Below are 21,765 nucleotides of genomic sequence, written 5' to 3'. Positions count from 1 at the left end.
CGATCGTTGCACACGTCGACACACGTTACTTGTAAGTTACTCAAAAGTCGAAACACGTCAAGGTAATGTTTAGCGTACCCGAAACTTATTTCAAACCTATGTGTAACGTATCGCCAACGCATATTGACGTCTGTAGACGTATTTGATCGACGACTTCCGGACGAGCACAGAACTTACTGAACGTGTTTCTAACTTACAGCTACCGTATAATGGCGTATTGGCAGAGTTTAGGGGAATTGGTATATAAAAATGGGCTTCACAGGGGGAACCCGTCAGTGTTTCAGACTCCATGTTGAGTAGATGTCCATGTCAGTAGTAGTAGTAGGTGAGCGTGATGGGGAGGGTGTGGGTGATGATGGATCCTCCTTGCGTCCGCGGCCACGGCCAGGAGACTTCTTTGCAGCATTCTTCGAAGTTTTCTTCGGCATGACGATGATGTTGACACTTCGATGTCTAGCTTGGTTATGATTAAAATCATCGAGCGGCAGCGTCCATTTAAATCAGGGGTGGGGAACCTCCGGCCTCCGGGCCGTATTCGGCTCGCGAGACCGTTTGATCCGGCTCGCGAGACCGTTTGATCCGGCCCGCGAGGAAATTCATAAAAAAATAAAGAAAAGCAACCTCAGAAATACAACACACAAAAAAAACTCCAGACCGATTATTTTTTCCTAAAAAAATTAATTAAATGGACAGCTGTCATCTGTGTTTCGCGTTCAGGGTCAGTGAATGCAGCACGTGCGTAACGTAGTGTGTGATCGCGTAATCTCATGTCATCATTTCATTCAGTATATGCAAACATGGCGACTAACAAGAAAAGAAAGGTAGATGCGGAATGTCGCACTTTCCAAGAGAAATGGGCAAACAATTATTTATTTGTGGAAGTAAAAGGCAAGCCAGTATGCCTAGTTTGTCGGGAAGCGCTCTCGGTGATGAAAAAGTCCAACCTCGAGCGTCATTAGAGCTCGAAACGTGCTAAACTGGACGAGTTAAAAGGACAAATGCGCTTGGATAAAGTTAACGCTCTTCGGCGGAGTTTTGGTGCTCAATAAGCAATCTTCATAAGACCACAATCTGACCAAGACAACACTATGCATGCTAGTTTTGTGGTGAGTGAGCTCATTGCCAAGAAGCTGATGCCGCATTCAGAAGGAGAATTTGTGAAGGAGTGCCTTGTTGCCGCTGCGGAGCTGCTCGCACCGGACAAAGTAAAATTGTTCCAAAGTGTCAGTTTGTCCTCGAAGAACTGTCTCAGATCGGATTACTGAAATGGCACAAGATATTGAGAAAACACTGAAGGACACCGCAAGAGATTTCCAGTTTTTCTCTCTGGCCTGTGATGAGACAATGGACATAACAAACACCACCCAACTAGCCATTTTTGTGTGGGGGATTACAGCTGAGTTTGATATAAGCGAGGAGTTGCTGTCTTTGCAAGCCATGCATGGCACCACCAAAGGTGAGGATTTGTTTGAGCAAGTTGTTTTGGTTATGAACAAATTCGAACTGCAGTTTGACAAGTTAAGTGGCCTGGCCACGGATGGAGTTGGCGCACAAAAGGGATTGACTGCATTGGTCAAAAAAGAAATGAGTCGTCTCAGTCTCGATCCAAGTGAGTTAGTTGTATGCCACTGTATCATACACCAAGAGAATCTGTGTGCACAGTCCCTGAAGCTCAAAAATGTCATGACAACTGTCGTTTCCACCATAAACGTCATCAAAAGCAGAGGGCTGAATAGCCGCCAGTTCAAGGAGCTACTGAGTGAACTGGAGTCAGAGTACGGAGATCTGGTTTACCACTGTGAGGTGTGGTGGCTGAGTCGTGGAAATATGCTCACACGGTTTTACTCACTGAGAGAAGAAGTGAAACAGTTCATGGAGATGAAGGGGAAACCTGTCATGGAACTCAGTGATAGCAAGTGGCTGTGTGATTTGGGCTTCATGGTGGACATTACCAAGTACCTGTCAGAGCTGAACGTCAAGCTCCAAGGTCCCAACCAGCTTCTCAGCTCTCTGCAATCAAATGTGAAATCATTTGAAGCTAAACTAAAGCTGTGGCAAGTACAACTGGAAAGGGGAAACACTGTCCACTTTCCCACTCTGCAAGAACAAAAGCCTGCTGTGACATCTGAATATGCTGCTGAGTGTGCAAAACTCCTCCAGGCATTTGGAGAGAGGTTCCAAGAGATGAAAAGTAAACAAAGGGAACTGAACATATTTGCCACGCCGTTTAATGTGGAACCAGCTGATGTGCCTGACAACCTACAACACGAAATCATTGAGCTGCAAAGCAATGACTAGCTCAAAGCAAGGTACAACAACCTCCCTTTGCTCGAGTTCTACAAACTGTATGTACGTGCTGAGGATTTTCCCATTCTGAGGAGACATGCACTGAAGTTTGCATCACTGTTTGGGACGACCTACAGCTGTGAGCAGTTCTTTTCAAAACTGACTCTTGTAAAGACTCTGTTCCGCTCAAGACTGATAAAACCTGCAAAACCAGCTGCGAGTAGCATCATCATCACTACCACCTGACACCAAACGCCTCACCAAAGAGAAACAGTTCCAGCCATCGCAGTAGGTGAGTGCGATATATGTGTTCAATAATTTTGCATGGCCCGCGAAGGATGTTATAAAAATCGAAATGGCCCTTGACAGGAAAAAGGTTCCCCACCCCTAATTTAAATAGTCGAGCGGCAGCGGTTTAAATCGTTGAGCGGCAGCCTATTAATAGGCTACGCCACGTGATCGTCGGCGATACGCTGCCGCACGCTATGCATACGTTAGACTATCGTTGGGCATACGTTGTGAACGCTGAAAACACGCTAAGCATTCGTTGGTATAAGTTATCGAAACGTTCTGTGTATGTTACTTAAACGTTATGCATACGTCCAACTCATTATGAATATGCCCAAAACTGAAAAAAACATCAATAGTTCAGCGTAGAAAAACATTTTTAAAAAATGCCGAAGAAAACTTCAAAGAATGCTGCAAAGAAGTCTCCTGGCCGTGGACGCGGACGCAAGGAGGATCCATCATCACTCACACCCTCACCAACTACTACTGACATGGACCTACTATTACTACTACTACTGACACGCTCACCGACTAATACTACTGACATGGACATCTACTCAACATGGAGTCTGAAACACTGACGGGTTCCCCCTGTGAAGCCCATTTTTATATACCAATTCCCCTAAACGCTGCCAAGACGCCATTATACGGTAGCTGTAAGTTAGAAACACGTTCAGTAAGTTCTGTGGTCGTCCAGAAGACGTCAATCAAATACGTCAATATGCGTTGGAGATACGTTACACATAGGTTCAAAGCACGTTACTCATAGGTTAGAAATAAGTTTCGGGTACGCTAAACATTACCTCGACGTTTCGACTTATGAGTAACTTACAAGTAACGTGTGTCAACGTGTGTCAACGATCGCATAACGTGCCTACAACTTGTGGCCAGCGTATGCGGAACGTGTGCGTCATACGCTGGTATACGTCGAAAAATTTTGAGCATGCTTAAAATTTGTCGACGAGCTAAGCGTACTACGACAAATGCCAGCGTGCTCTTAACGTATACCAAACTTACCCATAACGTATTCGACGTACGCCAGCGTTTTAGACAAATTTTTAATACGTCGGCATACGCTGGCTAAAACGTCAAGGTGTGACGGCCTTGACACTTCGATTTCTCGTGCGGTTATGATTTAAATTGTTGAGCGGCAGCCTATTAATAGGCTACGCCACGTGATCGTTAGCGCTACGCTACCGCACGCTATGCATAAGTTAGACTATCGTTGGGCATCGGTTGTGAACGCCGACAACACTCTAAGCTTTCGTTGGTATAAGTTATCTATGTTATCGAAACGTTCTGTGTACGTTACTAATACGTTATGCATACGTCCAACTCGTTATGAATATGCCCAAAACTGAAAAAACATCAATAGTTCAGTGTACGCCAGCGTTTTAGATCAATTTTGATACGTTGCCATACGCTGGCTAAAACGTCAAGGTGTGACAGGGCCCTTTAGCAATCAGCTGAAGAGATGAGACAGCATCTAATTAGCCTAAGTGACTTTTTAGAGAAGATACTCTAACTTTAGTTTTGTATGTAGTGAGTGGGACTAACTTTTTTTTTTCCATGCAGAGTGCAAGTGAACTCTGATTATTTATATATATATATATATATATATATATATATATATATATATATATATATATATATATATATATATATATATATATATATATATATATATATATATATATATATATATATATATATATATATAATCGTTTCCAGCATTTGGAGCATTGACATCTATAAAAGTGTTCATTCCAACATATGTATATATGTACGAGCATTGAACCTGTCGCTTTGCTGATGGTAGTTGAACAACATAACTTATACATGTTACAGTGCAGTAATAGTTTGATTGTTTTCTGCGAACAACCAGCGTTAATTTTATTGATACACACTTATTCACCAAAAAAAAATGCAATACTATGAATTAGTTTCATGATCCCAGGGATCCCAGGGATTTTTTTTTTTACCATTTCTTCATTCCTCCATCGATGCTCGGGTTCAAATTTGAGATTGAGGAAGTGGAGATTTAAGGAGCTTTTTGTAAATGCAGGGGATTACTCAATTTGTGGATATCGGTAACAGCCTGTTGGGTTCAGGTAAACAGTTGAGTGTGAGTGAGTGGAAAGAATTGTGTTGCTGTTTGTGTACTTGAAACTTGGGAGGGAGAAATCGATACAGCTTTAAGCCAATTTTTGCATTGGAGTGAGCAAGCATATCAGGATGTGTTTTTTGGGTTACCACTTTAAGTCAAGGTTTAATATCAATGCGGATTTGGGTTTCTTGGTATTCATGAATGTCTGTTATTAAAATGCACCTTTTATTCAGTGCCTTCTGGATAAATTTACACAACGATAATTATTTACTACTCGTAATAGGCATCCACAGCCATCCTTGACCATTTTTTGGAACGTTGGCCGAGGCCCTCGCCTTGTTTTTTTCCCCCCTCTATTCGCTTGTATTCAATATTGGTTATTGTTTGGTACATCAAGTTGTTGATCAAATTATTCAGTGATCATAACTGCGTGGTCGTGAGGTGTCGGCACCACTTGCAAACTCCTCTGATAGACCGACTACAACCAGGAGTGTCGTATTCCTACCAGTCTGCATTTCCTTCCGGGATAGTCGGTTCCACCCTCTGACCACGACCATACCCTAAAATACCACCGTTGCTCATGCCTCAACATTCCCTCATTTCCGTTCACCGCATCACAGGTTTGTCCCGTTTCTGTCCACTCGTAGCTGAGGTTTGTCTCAAATTGGATTGTCCTATTGATTGACCCACTTTGGAGGGAATCTTCACCTCCTGCTGCGAGGTGGTTGGAAAGAGGGGTAACACATGGCATAATTTCCCAATTATTGTTTCCTCTGGTAAATTATTCAGGACAGTTGTGACGAGGGAAAAACTTCCACTTTGTTTTGCTTTTAAAGTATCCTTTGTCAAAATGACCTGAATATTGTTGAATCTGGAATGGGATTTTACATGTGCCCTATAGTATGATAATTTACGAAACGCTTTCACACACACGGTGCACTTGTACGGACTTTCCTTGTTGTGTGTCCTCGTGTGCTGCTGAAGGCCTGAAGCCTGCTTAAAACCTTTGCCACAAACAGTGCATTTATGAGGGCGTTCTTTCTGATGAATTTTCAAGTGCGTGTAATAATTTGATGACCGAATAAAAGTCTTTCCACAAGTTGGACATTCGTAAGGTCGTTCACCGCTATGGACTCTCATGTGATCGCGAAAGGACGCCGACAGAAAGAATGCCTTTTCACAAACCGTGCACTTGTAAAGGCGCTCATCATTATGAACCCTCAAGTGAGTGCGACAGTGTGACATACTCGTAAAGGCTTTTCCACAAATTGAACAGTTGTATGGTTGCTCCTCATTATGAACTCTCAAATGAATCCGATAGTGTGATGAACACCTAAAGGCTTTTCCACAAATTGAACAGCTGTACGGATACTCGCTGTTATGAGCCTTCAAATGGGTGTGATACTGTGATGACTCATTAAAACCTTTTCCACAAACTGAGCACCTGTACAGTTGCTCATTGCTCTGGCTTTTCATGGACCCTTGACAAGATGAAATATCAGATGTCTGAATGGAATGACGCTCTTGATCACTCGACCCGTCAGCCTTGGTGGAGGGAATCGTTATGTGCTCTTCTGATCTCTCTGTAAAAATCAAAGCACAGAACAAAATAAAAGCATAAATAAATAAATAACCTATTTTGACAATCACAAAATCACCTTGTTAGCAGTAATCGTATACTCAGCCAGGTTTACCAACATCAGGTTTCTGTGCTCAATACAGAGACCTGACTTCTTAAATCTCAAAAAATTTGCTCATTTTGTATTTTTGGCAGAAAGCAGTCAAAACTACACTTTTCATGTACCTCCAGGAAATAGGAAATTTGAAAAGGGAACAAACCCTCCCATTGATAGCAAGTCACTCAGACATCAAATTATCATTTCGCTATCATGTCTAACAGGATGGTGCAACTTGGCGCACTTTCCTTTGAGCTGTTTAAACCTGGGTTTGATTATTGCCCTGAAAATAAACTGTCACATTAGTGCTTCATTGGCAGTACATTGCATCACACACTGCACCACTCAACATTTGGTGTTAAACTGTGTTGTGAGCACATGATGGTCTCATCCATCTGACAGCATTAAAGATCCCATGGCATACCTCACAAAGAGTAGGTCTCACGGCGTACCTCCGGCAGCCTGAACAAATTACAAGTTGATGCTAAACATTTTAGACTCGACCAATCAGATTTACCATGCCACACCATCCATGTTCACACATCTGATCTATGCCTTGGGTTCTTGTATAACTGCCAAAGAGATGCTCACCATTATCAACACATAGTCAGAGAAGGACCAGAGGAGCTGATATAAGGACAGAACAAGTTTTAGGAAACATTTCACATGTCCAATGATGAATGGTTATCATTTTAATGATATCATTTAATTTATCATTGAATGTTGGAAAATAAACAGAATAAGTTTAAATGTTTCACAGAATGACTTAGCTTACTCAGCTATGTACGGATGTATGTAAACAAACACCAACCAGTCAGCATGCTGGCAATTAAGGCCTCCACAGATAAGAAAGAGCAAACAGAGGTGAGAGCAGAGTGGAGTGTAAATGCTTGCTGACAGAACCTCATATGTAGAGTTATTGGAGTTGGGAAGATGGGAGACAACACAAAGATCGACAATACATTATGGAGGCACACAAAGCCAAATGTACGACAAAGAGTTGGGGAAAACGGTGAGCGGAAAAGGATGATGGCAAAGGAGTAACGAACATGCACTACAGGAATGTCAGAGTGAAGGATACAATAACCAAGGAGGACACAGAAGAGTCTGGAAATGTTTGCATAAGACATACAATAACTGGGTTTGCCGTCTGACAGCATTAAACCTGAGTCAGCTCGGGTCTTCATACATGAAGGTAAAGTGCAAGCCTCTGATATAGGGAGACTATAAGGTTAGAGATGGAGAAGCACATGCAGGAGAACACTGGCGGGCAGGGGGGGGGATAAGTGGGCTTTTTCTTTGCAAGACCCAAGCTGACTCGATCACATTTCTGTCAATTCAGTTCATCAATACGGTATCTCATTTGAGTGTGAGGAGTTGGCGAAAACTGCAGGTGCATCTCAGGGGGTTGTAACATGGTTCTGTCTGTGATTGAGCCAGGAGCAGTGAGAGTCTGAAACCTCTGCCGCATCTTCTATTACACAATTCTTCATTGTGTTATAGAGTGGGAGAGGCAATATAGAACACATGGAGAAAACCTGGAAGGAGAGAAGGTTTATTTTACTTCTTAAAGAGAGCTTGATCATTAGTAATGATGCAAGATAAGATGAGTGTTTCAAAGTAAAGGTAGAGAATAGAATAGAGCAAAGAAAATAATGAAGTGAAGGAAAGAGGGTAGAGCAAAGCAGGTGAAAGAGCATGGTTTATGCGGATAAGAACAGAGAAACGGATACATAAATATTAAGACAAAGTAACGAAAATACAACTTCAAACTGGTACAGGCAACAACAATAAAATGAAAAGGCAAGACAATTATCAATGGATTCCTTATCTTTTGAGCTAGATCACTTGGAGTGCAGAGCAGTGCGGTCTTCGACGAGGAACCGCAAGTGCAATTTGGGGCTTTGACATCCACAAAGCTTTTTCTTTGGGGCTTTCCAGTATTTGAGACTTTCATCGTTTCCAGCATTTGAAGCGTGGACATCTATAAAAGTGTTCATTCCAACCTTCTCCATCAAAAAAGCCATACAATGTATATATTTGGTTCAATCAAGCAAACAGGAAATATCTCATACCTTCTTTAAATTGCACGCACTCCAAAGATCCAGACTCAATTTTCACTCTTCTCACCATTCCTGAAGAAAAATATGAAAACGGTGATTACGAGACCAGGCACGTTTCTACATACAAGTGCAATTCTGCTGGACGAGTGTAGGGAGAAAATGGTTAAAATACAAAGGTCACAGAGGAAACAGACAGAGGAGGCATGCGAGACTACAGACATGCCACAGCACGAAGCGTGGAATTCCAGGCGAAAGGGAGCTACAATCTTGGTGAGTTTTGCAAATCTCAGAGGTATAAATGAGAGACAACAAGGTGGTGGTGCACACCACACTACAAGGTCAAAAACAGAAAGGCAGGAGACAACCAACTCAGGAAGACTACTCCATATGTTGGAGAAGAGGAAGGAAGGAATCAAGTTGAGTGTTAAGCTTAGACTTGCAGAGGGTGACAAGATATGGGCAAGGCAACAAACCTTCCTGCAGCGAGTGGGAAACAGACAATGATAAGACGATGACAACAGAAGGTCTTTGACTCCTTGGCTCCAAAGGAGGCTCGATTGGAGGTTCCAGCATAAGCCCATAGTGGGGAGCCATATTTAATGGCATTTACTCGACAAAAAGTACATATATATATATATATATATATATATATATATATATATATATATATATATATATATATATATATATGTCATCAGAAGTCATAATAAAATATGCTAATTCTCATCCGTGAGGAAAGGGTTCTTCACGAGTTGATAAATTTGTGGCTCTCCAGGTGGGCCTTGAGGGATGGGCAAAATGATAACATCTGAATTTTCTGCACAAAAGGGGTTTTCCGTGTAAATAGCCGGTTGCACATATTGCTTTGAAGCTTGGCAGAGAGTGACATGATCACAGGGGTGACTGCCTGGCAAATATGGAAGGAAAGATACAGAACAGAGTGGCATGATCTGCAAAGTTTTAGTTGCAGAGATGTTTGACATACTTCTCTTTGCTTAGAACGAACTACTTATGGAGGTAAGTGTACCATTCTGGTTTTGTCTCAACGAACTGTTATCATATGTCATTGGGACTGTTAATTATTTTGAGATTCCAAAATTAAACCTGATATTGAGGAAAGTAACACCATAGCGATGCACATCACTTTTTCCTTAGCTTGCTCCATCTGGCCCGTCGTAGATGTCTTCATGCACCACCAAGTGGCACTTCCCTCCCAAGCTCTTCCCTACCACCCCAGTGGCATTATAGCCTGGTGTTGGCCTCACAATTAAGGTGGCTAGCTTAAGATCATAGGGTCTCGAGTTTGAGCTCTGATCGTTCCGTTGAAATAACACCAGGTGGGTTGACTCAGCTTGCCATCCTTTCGAGGTCGGCAAAAAGAGTATCAGCTTACTGGTTAACGGGCATTACATCAGCGGCACGCCCACGCTTCCAGAAAATGATGCAGCCAGTAGCCACGAGCCACATATGAAACAACAGCGGCATTATAATCATACAAGTCCACAACCCCTTGCCCCTGCTCAAGTCCCCTTCCCTTCACCCATGCCCCATGCCAATTCAGCAACGATTCCTCCATATTGTCCATAAATCTGGACCTCAAACATTAGAACACCCCATTCCAATGTCAAAGATCTCTTCTTAAAGGTTTTTGCTGCTACTCCAGACATTCTGTGTTTAGCAGAAACATACCTTTCACAGGATGTCCCAGTCTCTTCTGTATCTATTCCTGGCTGTTCTCTTTCCCAGAATGGCAGGCTTGACCCTACGCTGGTTGAAGGATTTCTTGTAACCTCAAGAGCTGCATCCTCACTGTCCCTATTCAGTCTTAATCCCTAAAATCTCCCTGGAATAATTATGATGGTTATTTTCTCTCCACAACATATTGTGTTTGCTTGCATGGTGTACTGTTTTCCCGAAGACTCCTCCATACTCACCTCTTTCTGCTCACTTGAATCGTTGAGAAACCGCTCGTCCCAACATTTTTCCCTCAGATGTGATTATGTCCATAATCACATTCGAGGAAAAAGTGTTTTCTGCACAAAAAGGTGCAGTTTTTTGCATGTTGCCTAAGGCTGATCCAATTATGGTTTCTGTTTGGGTAGCATATCTGGGGGAGGGGGTTCAGGTTGGGGGGAAGACCCCAATTCTCTCTTTGTATATGTGTATCATACAAAGCCACCCAGTGGTATTAAACATGATAATATATGCATTACAGTGATGCTGAAATCTGAAATTAAACATTAAAAAAATTTGAATTATTCTCACTCACTCATTTTAAGCAAAGGTTCAAACCAAAGCATCCAACACAGAGCTTCACAGCGAAGAGGAAGTGATTTTTGCTCATGCCATATACAAGCAAAAAGGATTGTTGATGAAGGTTATGTGAGCCGATTTCCAAGCAGATGTAATATGACCTCGGGCAAAATATAGAGTGTATAGAGCAGAAAATTTGTGAAATACATGTTGTTTTTTGATTAAATCAGTCAGTAAAGCAACGGGTACGTTTTCTAGTATATTATAATTTATCTTGTGGCCCAGGAACCAAACAAACAATATTGTTACGGTTGTGAAAATTCGCATTACACCATAAAGAGTCCTCAGGTGAGATATATCGGTAAGTTCATGTGTAGTTAGCCCAAACCCGTTGTATAGAGGGAATATATGTGATCCATTCGGGCTGTGACGCTTCAGTTAGCCGTTTTTCTTTGGCTATTGTTAATTTGGTGCAAGAACAACAACGAACATCGCCACAACCAACATCTCAACGATCACGCCATTCACTACACAACGTCACCTTCCACAACTACGCTACCACATCTTCGCCACTCGCCATTCAACGAGCACCGTGCGGGCACGTGCAAGAACAAAAAACCAACAACGCTTGTGGGGTTTTCCCGCCTAATTTCCCCACCTGATGCTTCCGCCTGAATCCCCCCCACCACGCTTGGTGTGAAGGGGAGGGGTGCGGCAGCTCGCTCCCGATTGGTGGATGCACGGCGTGAGGCGGTCGGAGTGGGTGCACGGCCCTCTTCGAGAGCTTTCTGGAAACGCCTCGAAGGAAGGAGGAGCCAAGAACAGGGCGGGGCATGGGTCGGAGCGAAGGGCGGAGCCAGCCCCTACAAAAGGGTGGGCGTGAAGAGTCGTTGTTGGTTGGTTGTTCCCTTGTCCCAGTTGGAGGCAGGAGGCTCTTGGTTCGTTCAAGCGATTGACAAAAGGCGTGGACGTGAAGGTCGACGAGAACGTCGTTCCTTTTCCTGTTCCCTTATCCCTGAAGGGGAATTGTGGAGAGTGGCAGTGATCGTTCCTGGTCGGAGGTTCTGTTCGTTCGTCCGAGCTGTCGGGCGGACGACACGTGCAGGAGCGCGGCATGAGCCAGTGGACCATGCCGGAGGAACTCGGAGTTACGGGCGCCAAGGACTCGACGTGCTCAGGGAAGTCGCAACTTCCATTTCTTTTGAGTTTTGTGTAAATGTGTGTGTGTGGCACCAGTCTTGTAAAATAGAACTGTTTAAGTGTTGCAATAATTATATTCGGTTGTAGCTCTGCATTGTGTCCTTGCTTTTATATGTGCATTACTATATGGTTGTGAATACGTGCTTGTCTGTGTGTGTGTAATAAAGTGTGCTTGTCTGTGTGTGTGTAATAAAGTGTGCTTGTCCAATTGTTCCCCGTTTCGCTGCGTCCTTTCCTTTGTTGAATCTCCATCTTGCATCACGTAAGGGATTAATAGTGGGTTTTAAAACACCCGGTAATTAATCGGAACCGTCAAGGCCGATGATAACTCCGCTCGGTTATCCCTGTAATACGGAACAAACCGCTTCAGCGGTTCATGTCCGGAGTCAGCCTGTGGCGTGGTCCCATCCCTCGGCAGATTACCCGCGCGGGTACTTAGGTATATCGACATTCGGCGATTCACCCTATTTCGCGCGGGTAGACTGCGGACTGGGTGGTGGTGGGGTTAAACCCCCACACATGACTGGTTTCTGGCGGTAGTCCCAGGAGGGTCACGACTGAATTGTCCGTCCAGTGGGCAACGTGTCGCGATTTGAGTTACGTGGCCGATCGCACGCTGGCGGGCGCGAATTCGCAACAATATATTTGTAACAGCCCTCATGGTTTCCACTCCCCCTCCCTCTCCCCCACTCCCTAACATGATTAATAGTAAATAATGTAATTTAAAAATTTGATTTTAGACTTACCCTGTGCATTCACAAGCCCCAGAGTGATCTCCCTCAGGAATTCTGCCTGGTACATCTTGCTACCACGTAAATATAGCTGCCACAAGCTTTGTGTATTTTCATGTCACAAAGATGTTCTTTCTCGAAAAGTCGGTGACCATTACTTTGATGGTAATGATGCACAGCATCGTCTTTCCAATTGCAGATGTCCGTTAAATAAATCACCAACCCTGGCAGGTTCAAGGAGGCACTCCTGCAGGGTTCAAAGTCATTCACTGGTAGCGATGGCTGGGCATTTGAGTAGAACCTGACTGTCTACGATCCTTCGGGCCTTGCAGTGGCCCGCATCATCAGGAGTTGCAGTTCGGGCAGCTGCAAAATCTCAGCCCCTTTTGACGAGCTGATAAAGTTTCCCAACTTTCTTTCAGGTGCTTTTCCAAGTATTTTCAACTTCTTTTAGAAGCTTTGTGAGATATTTTAGCAAACAATCCTTATCTCGCACACAAGATATACGTTAATATGACCCGATTAACGCTGTTTCGAGGGGTTTCTGCGCATGCATACCGAGCATTCTGGAGCGGATTACGTAATTTTGAAAGTCCCGTATTAACTCCTTCAAATTACGTGTCAAAGCCTCACGATTTATCCATGTTACAATGCATGAAAGCAAACATAATAGTCATTGATGCATAGATCCAAGTCCCATTGAACCCATCCTTGAACATAATACATACCATATTTTCCGGTGTGTTAACCGCGCTTTTTTTTCAGCAGAAAAAAGTTAAAACTCAAGGAGTGCGGTTAATACGCAGGTATATAAAGTAATTAAAATAGCTTGGTGTTGGCGTAGTGGTTAGGGTAGCGGCTTGGGATTCAAAAGGTCCTGAGTTCAAGCCCCGTTGGCCGCTTGAATTAATACACACCAGGAGGTTGACTCAGCCTGTCATCCTTCCGAGGTCGGCGAAGTGAGTACCAGTGTACTGGGCCCGGTGTATGCCCCGGTTAAGCCGCTGTCACACCTAGACGTTTTAGCCAGCATATGGCAACGTATCAAAATGTATATAAAACGCTGGCGTATGCTGAACTATTGATGTTTTTTTTTTTCCAGTTTTGGGCGTATTCATAATGAGTTGGACGTATGCATAACGTATTAGTAACGTACACAGAACGTTTCGATAACATATAGATAACTTATACCAATGAATGCTTAGCGTGTTGTTGGCGTTCACAACCTTTGCCCAACGATAGTCTAACTTATGCATAGCGCGGCAGCGTATCACCGACGATCACGTGGCGTAGCCTATTAAAAGGCTGCAGCTCGACGATTCAAATCATAACCGCACTAGACATCGAAGTGTCAAGCCGCTGTCACACCTTGACGTTTTAGCCAGCGTATGCCGACGTATGAAAAATTTGTCAAACGGTGTACGTCGAATACGTTATGGGTAAGTTTTGTATACGTTAAGAGCACGCTGAAGCACGCTGGCATACGTCGTAGTACACTGAGTACGTCGCCAAATTTTAAGCATGCTGAAAATTTTTCGATGTATGCCAGCGTATGACTCACACATTCCGCATACGCTGGCCATAAGTTGTAGGCACGTTATGCGATCGTTGACACACGTCGACACACGTTACTTGTAAGTTACGCATAAGTCGAAACACGTCGAGGTAATGTTTAGCGTACCCGAAACTTATTTCTAACCTTTGAGTAACGTGCTTTGAACCTATGAGTAACGTATCTCCAACGCATATTTACGTATGTAGACGTATTTGACATCTTCCAGACGACCACACAACTTACTGAACGTGTTTCTAACTTACAGCTACCGTATAATGGCGTATTGGCAACGTTTAAGGGAAGTGGTATATAAAAATGGGCTTCACACAGGAGGAACCCGTCAGTATTTCAGACTCAATGGTTTTTTTGTTGTTGTTTTGTTTTCTTCGGCATGACGGTGATGTTGACACTTCGATTTCTAGTGCGGTTATGATTTAAATCGTTGAGCGGCAGCCTTTTAATTATATTATATTATAACCGCACTAGAAATCGAAGTGTCAACATCACCGTCATGCCGAAGAAAAAAAAAAAACCATGCTATCTGAAACACTGACGGGTTCCTCCTGTGTGAAGCCCATTTTTATACACCAATTCCCCTAAATGCTGCCAATACGCCATTATACGGTAGCTGTAAGTTAGAAACACGTTCAGTAAGTTCTGTGGTCGTCCGGAAGACGTCAAATACGTCTACATACGTCAATGTGGGTTGGAGATACGTTACACATAGGTTCAAAGCACGTTACTCATAAGTTCAAAGCACGTTACTCATAGGTTAGAAATAAGTTTAGGGTACGCTAAACATTACCTCGACGTGTTTTGACTTATGAGTAACTTACAAGTAACGTGTGTTGACGTGTGTCAACGATCACGTAACGTGACTACAACACGTTACTCATAGGCTAGAAATAAGTTTTGGGTATGCTAAACATTACCTCGACGTGTTTCGACTTATGAGTAACTTACAAGTAACGTGTGTCGACGTGTGTCAACGATCACGTAACGTGCCGACAACTTATGGCCAGCGTATGTGGAACATGTGAGTCATACGCTGGCATACGTCGAAAAATTTTGAGCATGTTAAAATATGTCGACGAGCTCGGCGTACTACGACGTATGCCAGCGTGCTCTTAACGTATACAAAACTTACCCTTAATGTATTTGACGTGTGCCAGCGTTTTAGACAAATTTTTCATACGCTGGCTAAATCGTCAAGGTGTGACAGCGGCTTTAAGAATAGGTGTACCATATCCCTGTGTCGTAAGAGGCGACCAGGGTTGCGTCAGGAAGGCCATCGGGCATAAAACGTGTGCCAAATCATAACGGATGATCCGCTGGGGTGACCCTAACTGGAGCAGCCGAAAGAAGAAGAAGAAGATATAAAGTGATTAAAAACACAATCTTAAAAGCAATCAATTTTTGAATTACAGTAGAATCTGGATAATAAGCGTATGCACTTATGATCCAGATTTCGTGGAACATATGCACTTATTTTCCATCTCTGCTTAAATCTATTCAAAAAGCCATGACCTGCGCTTATACTGGTAAATATTCTTCTTTCAACGGGTGTGTGATCGACGCTTCACTGGCGTGTCTATTTTGCTCGTGATGAAAGACGTTTTACAACCCTTTTTATCATAAAGGGCCGTAAAAACCCTTTTACGACCCTTGATGAACAACGTTGTTTTGAACGTACAACTCTTGTAAGTACCAGTTCATGGCCTGTTCAAAGAAAGAGCAAGTCCACCGATCTTCAAGTATCATCCGTTCTTCCTATCAAGATGTCAAGGCATCCATTCACCACAGCCTTCAAACTCTCCGTCTGCCAGTCTACAGAAGAGTTTAGGAACCGGGAAGCTGGGAGGGCATTCAGTGTCGACGAATCAGTCATCCGGCGCTGGAGAACAAGCAAGGCAAGGACAGAGACGATTCCAAGGAAGAAGAAGAAGAAGATGCTGAGGGGAAGTCGGCGAAGTGGCCTCAGTTGGAGAAGCATCTAATCGCTTGGGTCTGGGAGAAGAGAAGCAGAGGGTCACGCCATCTCAACACTTGCTCTCAGGCTGTAGGCAAGATGCTTTGCTAAGGCAGATGACATAGGGGACTTCAGGACCAGCCCATCGTGGGCAAACAGGTTCATGGCACACCATGATCTGTCAGTTCGATGAAGCACACACATCTCCATGTGTGCACACATCAGATGTGTGCGCTGCTTTATAGGAGTTCAATGCATGCATATAAGTGCAGAACAGCGATGAAGCTCTCACGATTACACACCAGCCATTACAGCACTCCACGATCAAGCAATTGGACTTTGTTTTGTAATTCTGGCAAACCTTTTGGGGGTAAAATCAGACTTCAACGTTCCAATCATTTTGTTCTTCGTTTGGATTGCAAACTTTTAATTTTGCGCTATTAATGTTAATGTACAAACGTATTTAGATCTAGATTAGAAAATAAAATGATCAATTTCACACTCTCACCATGTCTCTTCGAAAGGACCGTTTACAAAACCCCCCCATCCACTTTCCCAGGAAAGGTCATGGCAGATAGTGAGACCTAGAAGCTTGAAAGAAAAGACTTCTTCCAGAGGATTGTTGAGAAAGTCACATTTCCAACCTCGCCTCAAAAGCCAGTCGCCGACTGGGAATCCTCCGTCGTGCCAAGTCCTTCCTCGGTCCTCTTGAGCTCCTGACCACTTACAAAGCTTTTGTCCGTAGCCTGATGGAGTACTGCTCTCCCCTCTGGGCTGGTGCTCCTGCCTCCCACCTTTCTCGGCTTCACGCTGTCGAAACCAGGGCATTTAAGATCATCGGCATCTCCCGCAATGAAGCTGAGTCTTTGGGCCTCTCACTCAATCACCGCAGGTTGGTCGGTGGTCTTTCTGTCTTCTACCGACTCCTCTCCAGCCTTGCCCCCCCTGCTCTCTCTGCGATTTGTCCCCACCACATTTCCACAGGGCGCTCAAGGTCCGCCAACAACCCCCTTCTGGTAAAACTACCAAAATCACGAATCACTGCTCATCTTCACTCTTTCATTCCTCTTTTTTCCCGCCTTTGGAATAAACTTCCTCACTCTATTCTTTCCCATTCTTCCCTCCAGGCTTTCAAAACAGCTGTTCACCACCACCTCTTATCTTCCCCCATCCAAATCCTCGAACTTTTCTACCCCCAATAATCCACCCAAGCCAACTTCCTTCATTTCTCCTGCTTTCCTTCCTGAAAGTCCCTGAAATGTCCATCTTCTCTTCGCCATGTTCCCCGTCCCATCCCCATCCCTCTCCCTTCCACAGTTCACCTAATGTGTCTGTTCCCCACTGTTTTGTCCCTTCCACTCCCGCCCCTCTTGTCTCATGCCTCCTTGCTGTGAGTTGTGTGTTCGCTCTCATACGAGCCTCGACCAAGGTATACAAAAAAAAAAATAAAAAAATTGTTTGTTTGTTTTTAAGGGTGAAAAACACGGATGCGGTTAATACACAGTCATGATTCATCCACCGGAAAATAGTTATCAGGAAGAGCTCAAAATTCTCTACATTTTGAGGTTATGTCTGACATCACCAAAATTGTGAAAAGAACTGAACGGAAAATGAAAAATCATCACCAACTCGAGGTTGTCTCAAAAATATTGATTCTGACAAACCCTCAAGTTTGTGGTGCTTAAACATACTCTGCCCTCTGGTTCTGCCAATCAACAAAAATGTCATTCAATGGATTCAAATGTACAAATAAAGCCACTCCGGGATTACATATTTATGCAACATAAATGTAGTGTAGGCTTTCATTGCTATCCTCACCCCCACATCTCAACCATACAAACATATTCTCTCCCTTCTCTCCCCTAAACATCTTTCCTTTCCCTCCCCACTCCACTACCTTCTTTGTCTCTTATATCCTCGTTTTACTTTTCCAAATTTTAATTTCTTCAAATGAGCTCCATCCCCAATTTCCATCTGTACATAATAAATAGATACTACATTGTGAAAGAAAACATGTATAAAATGCCATGACAAGCAAGAGAAAGCCATTCCTTTATATCCCATTTACCCAATTCCTACAACTTACCATCATCCAGGTCTCTTCCCACCACTTCAGAAACATCAGAATTGACATTCTCTATTTTGATCTTCACAATTTCAAATCCTTCCACCTTCTCACTGTCCTTTATACGATCAGCTGCAACCGGCAGTGCATGACCTGCACGCGTATTACAAAAAACATAGATTCAGCAATTGCAAAACAAAGATTTGTTATCCAGATGTCAAGAAAATATAAATATTACCACTGCTCCAAACAGATTATATTTAAAAAATAAAATAAAATACAGTAACTCATGAAGATTTTATGAGAAAATACCTAATGTCAATCTGCGTTGGCGGACAGGGAGAAAAAAAATCGATGAAATCAAAACAAGGTTGACAGGTATTCTAACCACCATGGAAAGTAACGAGCAGATGACATTTGGGACGTTCACTCTTTGTCGGAGCAAAAAGGGTTACAAGATGAACAGAGTTTGGATGAATGGAATTAGTGCTTAGCATAATTCAACTTAGATGATGGATGATCCAACTCGCATTGTTTGGCACGTAAGGCTTCCATGGCATTTTCATTGGCTCAGGGGCAAAATTCTGGACAGGTCGTCACTTAAAAAAAGGATACTTGACTGGATCACCCCCAGCAAGCTGCAACTCATTTCAAGAACTTCAGGATGACAGGCAAAGTTAACCCAACTTTGATTTTGTTTCCTAGCCTTGGGGCATCCTTGCCAAGTTGTGCATTTGCTTTGTGAAGACGTCTTCCAAGACAAAGGGCATGACTTCCAAGGGGAAGGATTAGCAGCTGAGGTGGATGTAAAAACCCTGACTCAGGAGGGTCTGAAGCTGAGGGAAATGAAAAGATCCTGAATCAGGAGGGTCTGAAGCTGAGGGAAATGAAAAGACCCTGAATCAGGAGGGTCTGCAGCTGAGATGAGTGAGACCCTGAATCAAGAGGGTCTGCAGGTGCGATGGAAGTAAAGTCCCTGAATCAGGAGGGTCTGCAGCTGAGGTGGATGAGACCCTGAATCAGGAGGGTGTGCAGCTGAGATGGATGAGACACTGAATCAGGACTGTCTGCAGCTGAGATGGATGAGACCCTGAATCAGGAGGGTCTGCAGGTGAGATGGATTAGACCCTGAACCAGGAGAGTCTGCAGGTGCGATGGATGTAAAGACCCTGAATCAGGAGGGTTTGCAGCTGAGATGGATGAGACCTTCAATCAGGAGGGTCTGCAGCTGAGTGGGATGCAAAGACCACAAATCAGGAGGTTCTGCAGCTGAGGCAGATGTAAAGATCTCACATCAGGATGGTCTGTAGCTGAGATGGATGTAAAGACCTTGAATCAGGAGCATCTGCAGCTGAGATGGGTGAGACCCTGAATTAGAAGGGTGTGCAACTGAGGTGGATGAGACCCTGAATCAGGAGGATCTGCAGCTAAGATGGATGTGAAGACCTTGCATCAGGAGGGTCTGCAGCTGAAGGGGATGTGAAGACCTCAAATCAAGATGGTCTACAGCTGAAAGGATGTAAAGACCTCAAATCAGGAGGGTCTGCATTTGAGGGGGATGTAAAAACCCTGAAGGAGGAGGATCTGCAGCTGAGATGGTTGTAAAGACCTTGAATCAGGAGGGTCTGTAGCTGAGATGGGTGAGACCCTGAATCAGGATGGTCTGCAGCTAAGATGGATAAGACCCTGAATCAGGATGATCTCCATCTGAGATGGGTGCAAAGACCTTGAATCAGGATGGTCTGCAGCTAAGATGGATAAGACCCTGAATCAGGAGGATCTCCAGCTGAGATGGGTGCAAAGACCTTGAATCAGGAGGGTCCGCAGCTAAGATGGGGATGCAAAGACCACAATTCAGGAGGTTCCACAGCTGAGGGGGATGTAAAGACCTAAAATCAGGATGGCCTGCAGCTGAGATGAATGTGAAGACCTTGAATCAGGAGGGTCTGCAGCTGAGATGGGTGAGACCCTGAATCAGGAGTATCTGCAGCTGAGATGGATGTGAAGACCTTGAATCAGGAGGGTGTGCAGCTGAGATGGGTGAGACCCTGAATCAGGAGGGTCTGCAGCTGAGATGGATGTGAAGACCCTGAATCAGGAGGGTGTGCAATTGTTTTTCACATTTCTATATTAAAAGGTAATATCTGGCAGGATGATCAACATTTAATCCATTAAGCCGAATAATTTGCCTCTGTTCAAGGCTGAGATTGGATCCTTCATTTTTCATCCTTTAACAAAATCATATATTTAGTGTGAATAAAAAATAACAGCCTGAAAGCAACGAAGTAATATCAATGGAATTGTTTTGATTTGATTTCAGATACTTACACTCACTTGTCAATGGCTAATCCGAATGACCCTGGAATTCGGGCTGTGATTGGAATGCCAGGAATGCGATTCCTCACGATGAGATCGTGATTACAATGAAGAGTCCAAAAAGGGACAACCACTCGTCTCCCGATGGAGGCCGGTCGTAGTTTGGGCCAATCAAGTGATCGAGTTGATTTCCAGTTTGATTCGTTTCGAAAATTAGAACAGCAGCTGGTGGAGCGCGAACCTCTGCCAGGCTGAACAGTTTCGGTTTTGGATCCCACCGATTGGTATGGCTGGATCTGCCGACCTGAACCAAAATCGAATCGATTCGTCCTCATCTCACACCTGACACACCGAAACCTGAACAATGACAGTTCCGATGGGATAATAATAATATAACATACAATTGAGAGGCCTAAAACCGATTGTGCACACATCGAGCCTCGAGGTCGTGACGGAAACAATGATGAAGGATAAACACGTGACAAAAGATGAAATATTCTGGTGTGGACCCGAAATCGACATTAAAAACACGCTAAGGGAGTTAAAAGGATTCTGCAGTGGAATGTCAGTGAGTGCGAGCACACAATACCTGGCTCCATCGGACGATGAAGCAATCAGAGGAGGAAGATGGAAGATGGACTTCAAAAAAAGAAATCACCACAGCTGGGTGGTGCCATCGTGTTGTTGACGAGGAAAGCGTCGGTTGCTGCGTTGTTATGGAGATGTGAAGAGCTGGGAAAATCGCGTTCGCAGACGTCAGAGGAGTTACCACTACGCCCGAGGTGACCTGTTGTGACGCAGTGCTGCTCTACGGACAAAGTGCAGCATGATGACAAATCCACAAAGCGTTCCCACCAACCGAGAACGGACGCGGTCACGATAGGTCGAGGCATATCACGTGCTCAACATGGCGGCGCCCATGGCACATGTAGGTCTGTGCCACGGGCCATTCACCTCCGTTGCGTTGTTTGGATGGAAAAAGGCAAAAATAAATACATAAAAAGGAGAAAAGCAAGGGATTGTTAAAAGAGAAAAATCAAGTAAATAAAATCAAGGAAATCTCTGGTGAGACCGAGCAACCTCCATACCGTTTTATGGAGCAATTTTGAGGATAAAAGAGGGCAGAAGAGAAGTCTTGCAGATATTTTCACAATCAATGCATGAAACGAAGTGTTATAAGGATTTGCAGAAGACATGTTCAGATATACACTTGTATTTGAGGTACAGCCTGGCCACAATGTCTTGTCACCGGTTGT

At 43.8% G+C, this 21,765-nt stretch overlaps 1 protein-coding gene and 1 pseudogene across 2 annotated transcripts; one reads left to right on the top strand and one right to left on the bottom strand.

Annotated features, from left to right (window-relative positions):
- Nucleotides 1-1,266: 1,266 nt before the first annotated feature.
- On the top strand, nucleotides 1,267-2,298 carry LOC147031239 (general transcription factor II-I repeat domain-containing protein 2 pseudogene; annotated as a pseudogene).
- Nucleotides 2,299-3,836: 1,538 nt separating this feature from the next.
- LOC147031238 (uncharacterized) lies at nucleotides 3,837-21,524 on the bottom strand. 2 transcript variants are annotated; one of them, XM_085860264.1, is made up of 4 exons: nucleotides 21,099-21,524; nucleotides 18,215-18,346; nucleotides 8,433-8,492; nucleotides 3,837-6,264 (listed from the first exon to the last, which is right to left on the bottom strand). In XM_085860264.1, the coding sequence occupies exons 1-4, from the start codon at nucleotides 21,106-21,108 to the stop codon at nucleotides 5,288-5,290; spliced, it is 1,179 nt and encodes a 392-aa protein (XP_085716390.1). In that variant the 5' UTR covers nucleotides 21,109-21,524; the 3' UTR covers nucleotides 3,837-5,287. The 2 variants fall into 2 exon arrangements, with proteins under 2 accessions (XP_085716390.1, XP_085716400.1); XM_085860274.1 differs by lacking the exon at nucleotides 8,433-8,492.
- Between the last annotated feature and the right edge of the window lie 241 nt (nucleotides 21,525-21,765).

This window comes from Eptatretus burgeri, chromosome 2 (assembly GCF_056783735.1).
Source record: "Eptatretus burgeri isolate ZD-2024b chromosome 2, Ebu_testis_v1, whole genome shotgun sequence".
Taxonomy (NCBI): Eukaryota; Metazoa; Chordata; class Myxini; order Myxiniformes; family Myxinidae; genus Eptatretus; species Eptatretus burgeri.
The sequence above is the reverse complement of the archived record's forward strand: the minus strand, read 5'-3'. Positions and strand labels throughout refer to the sequence as shown.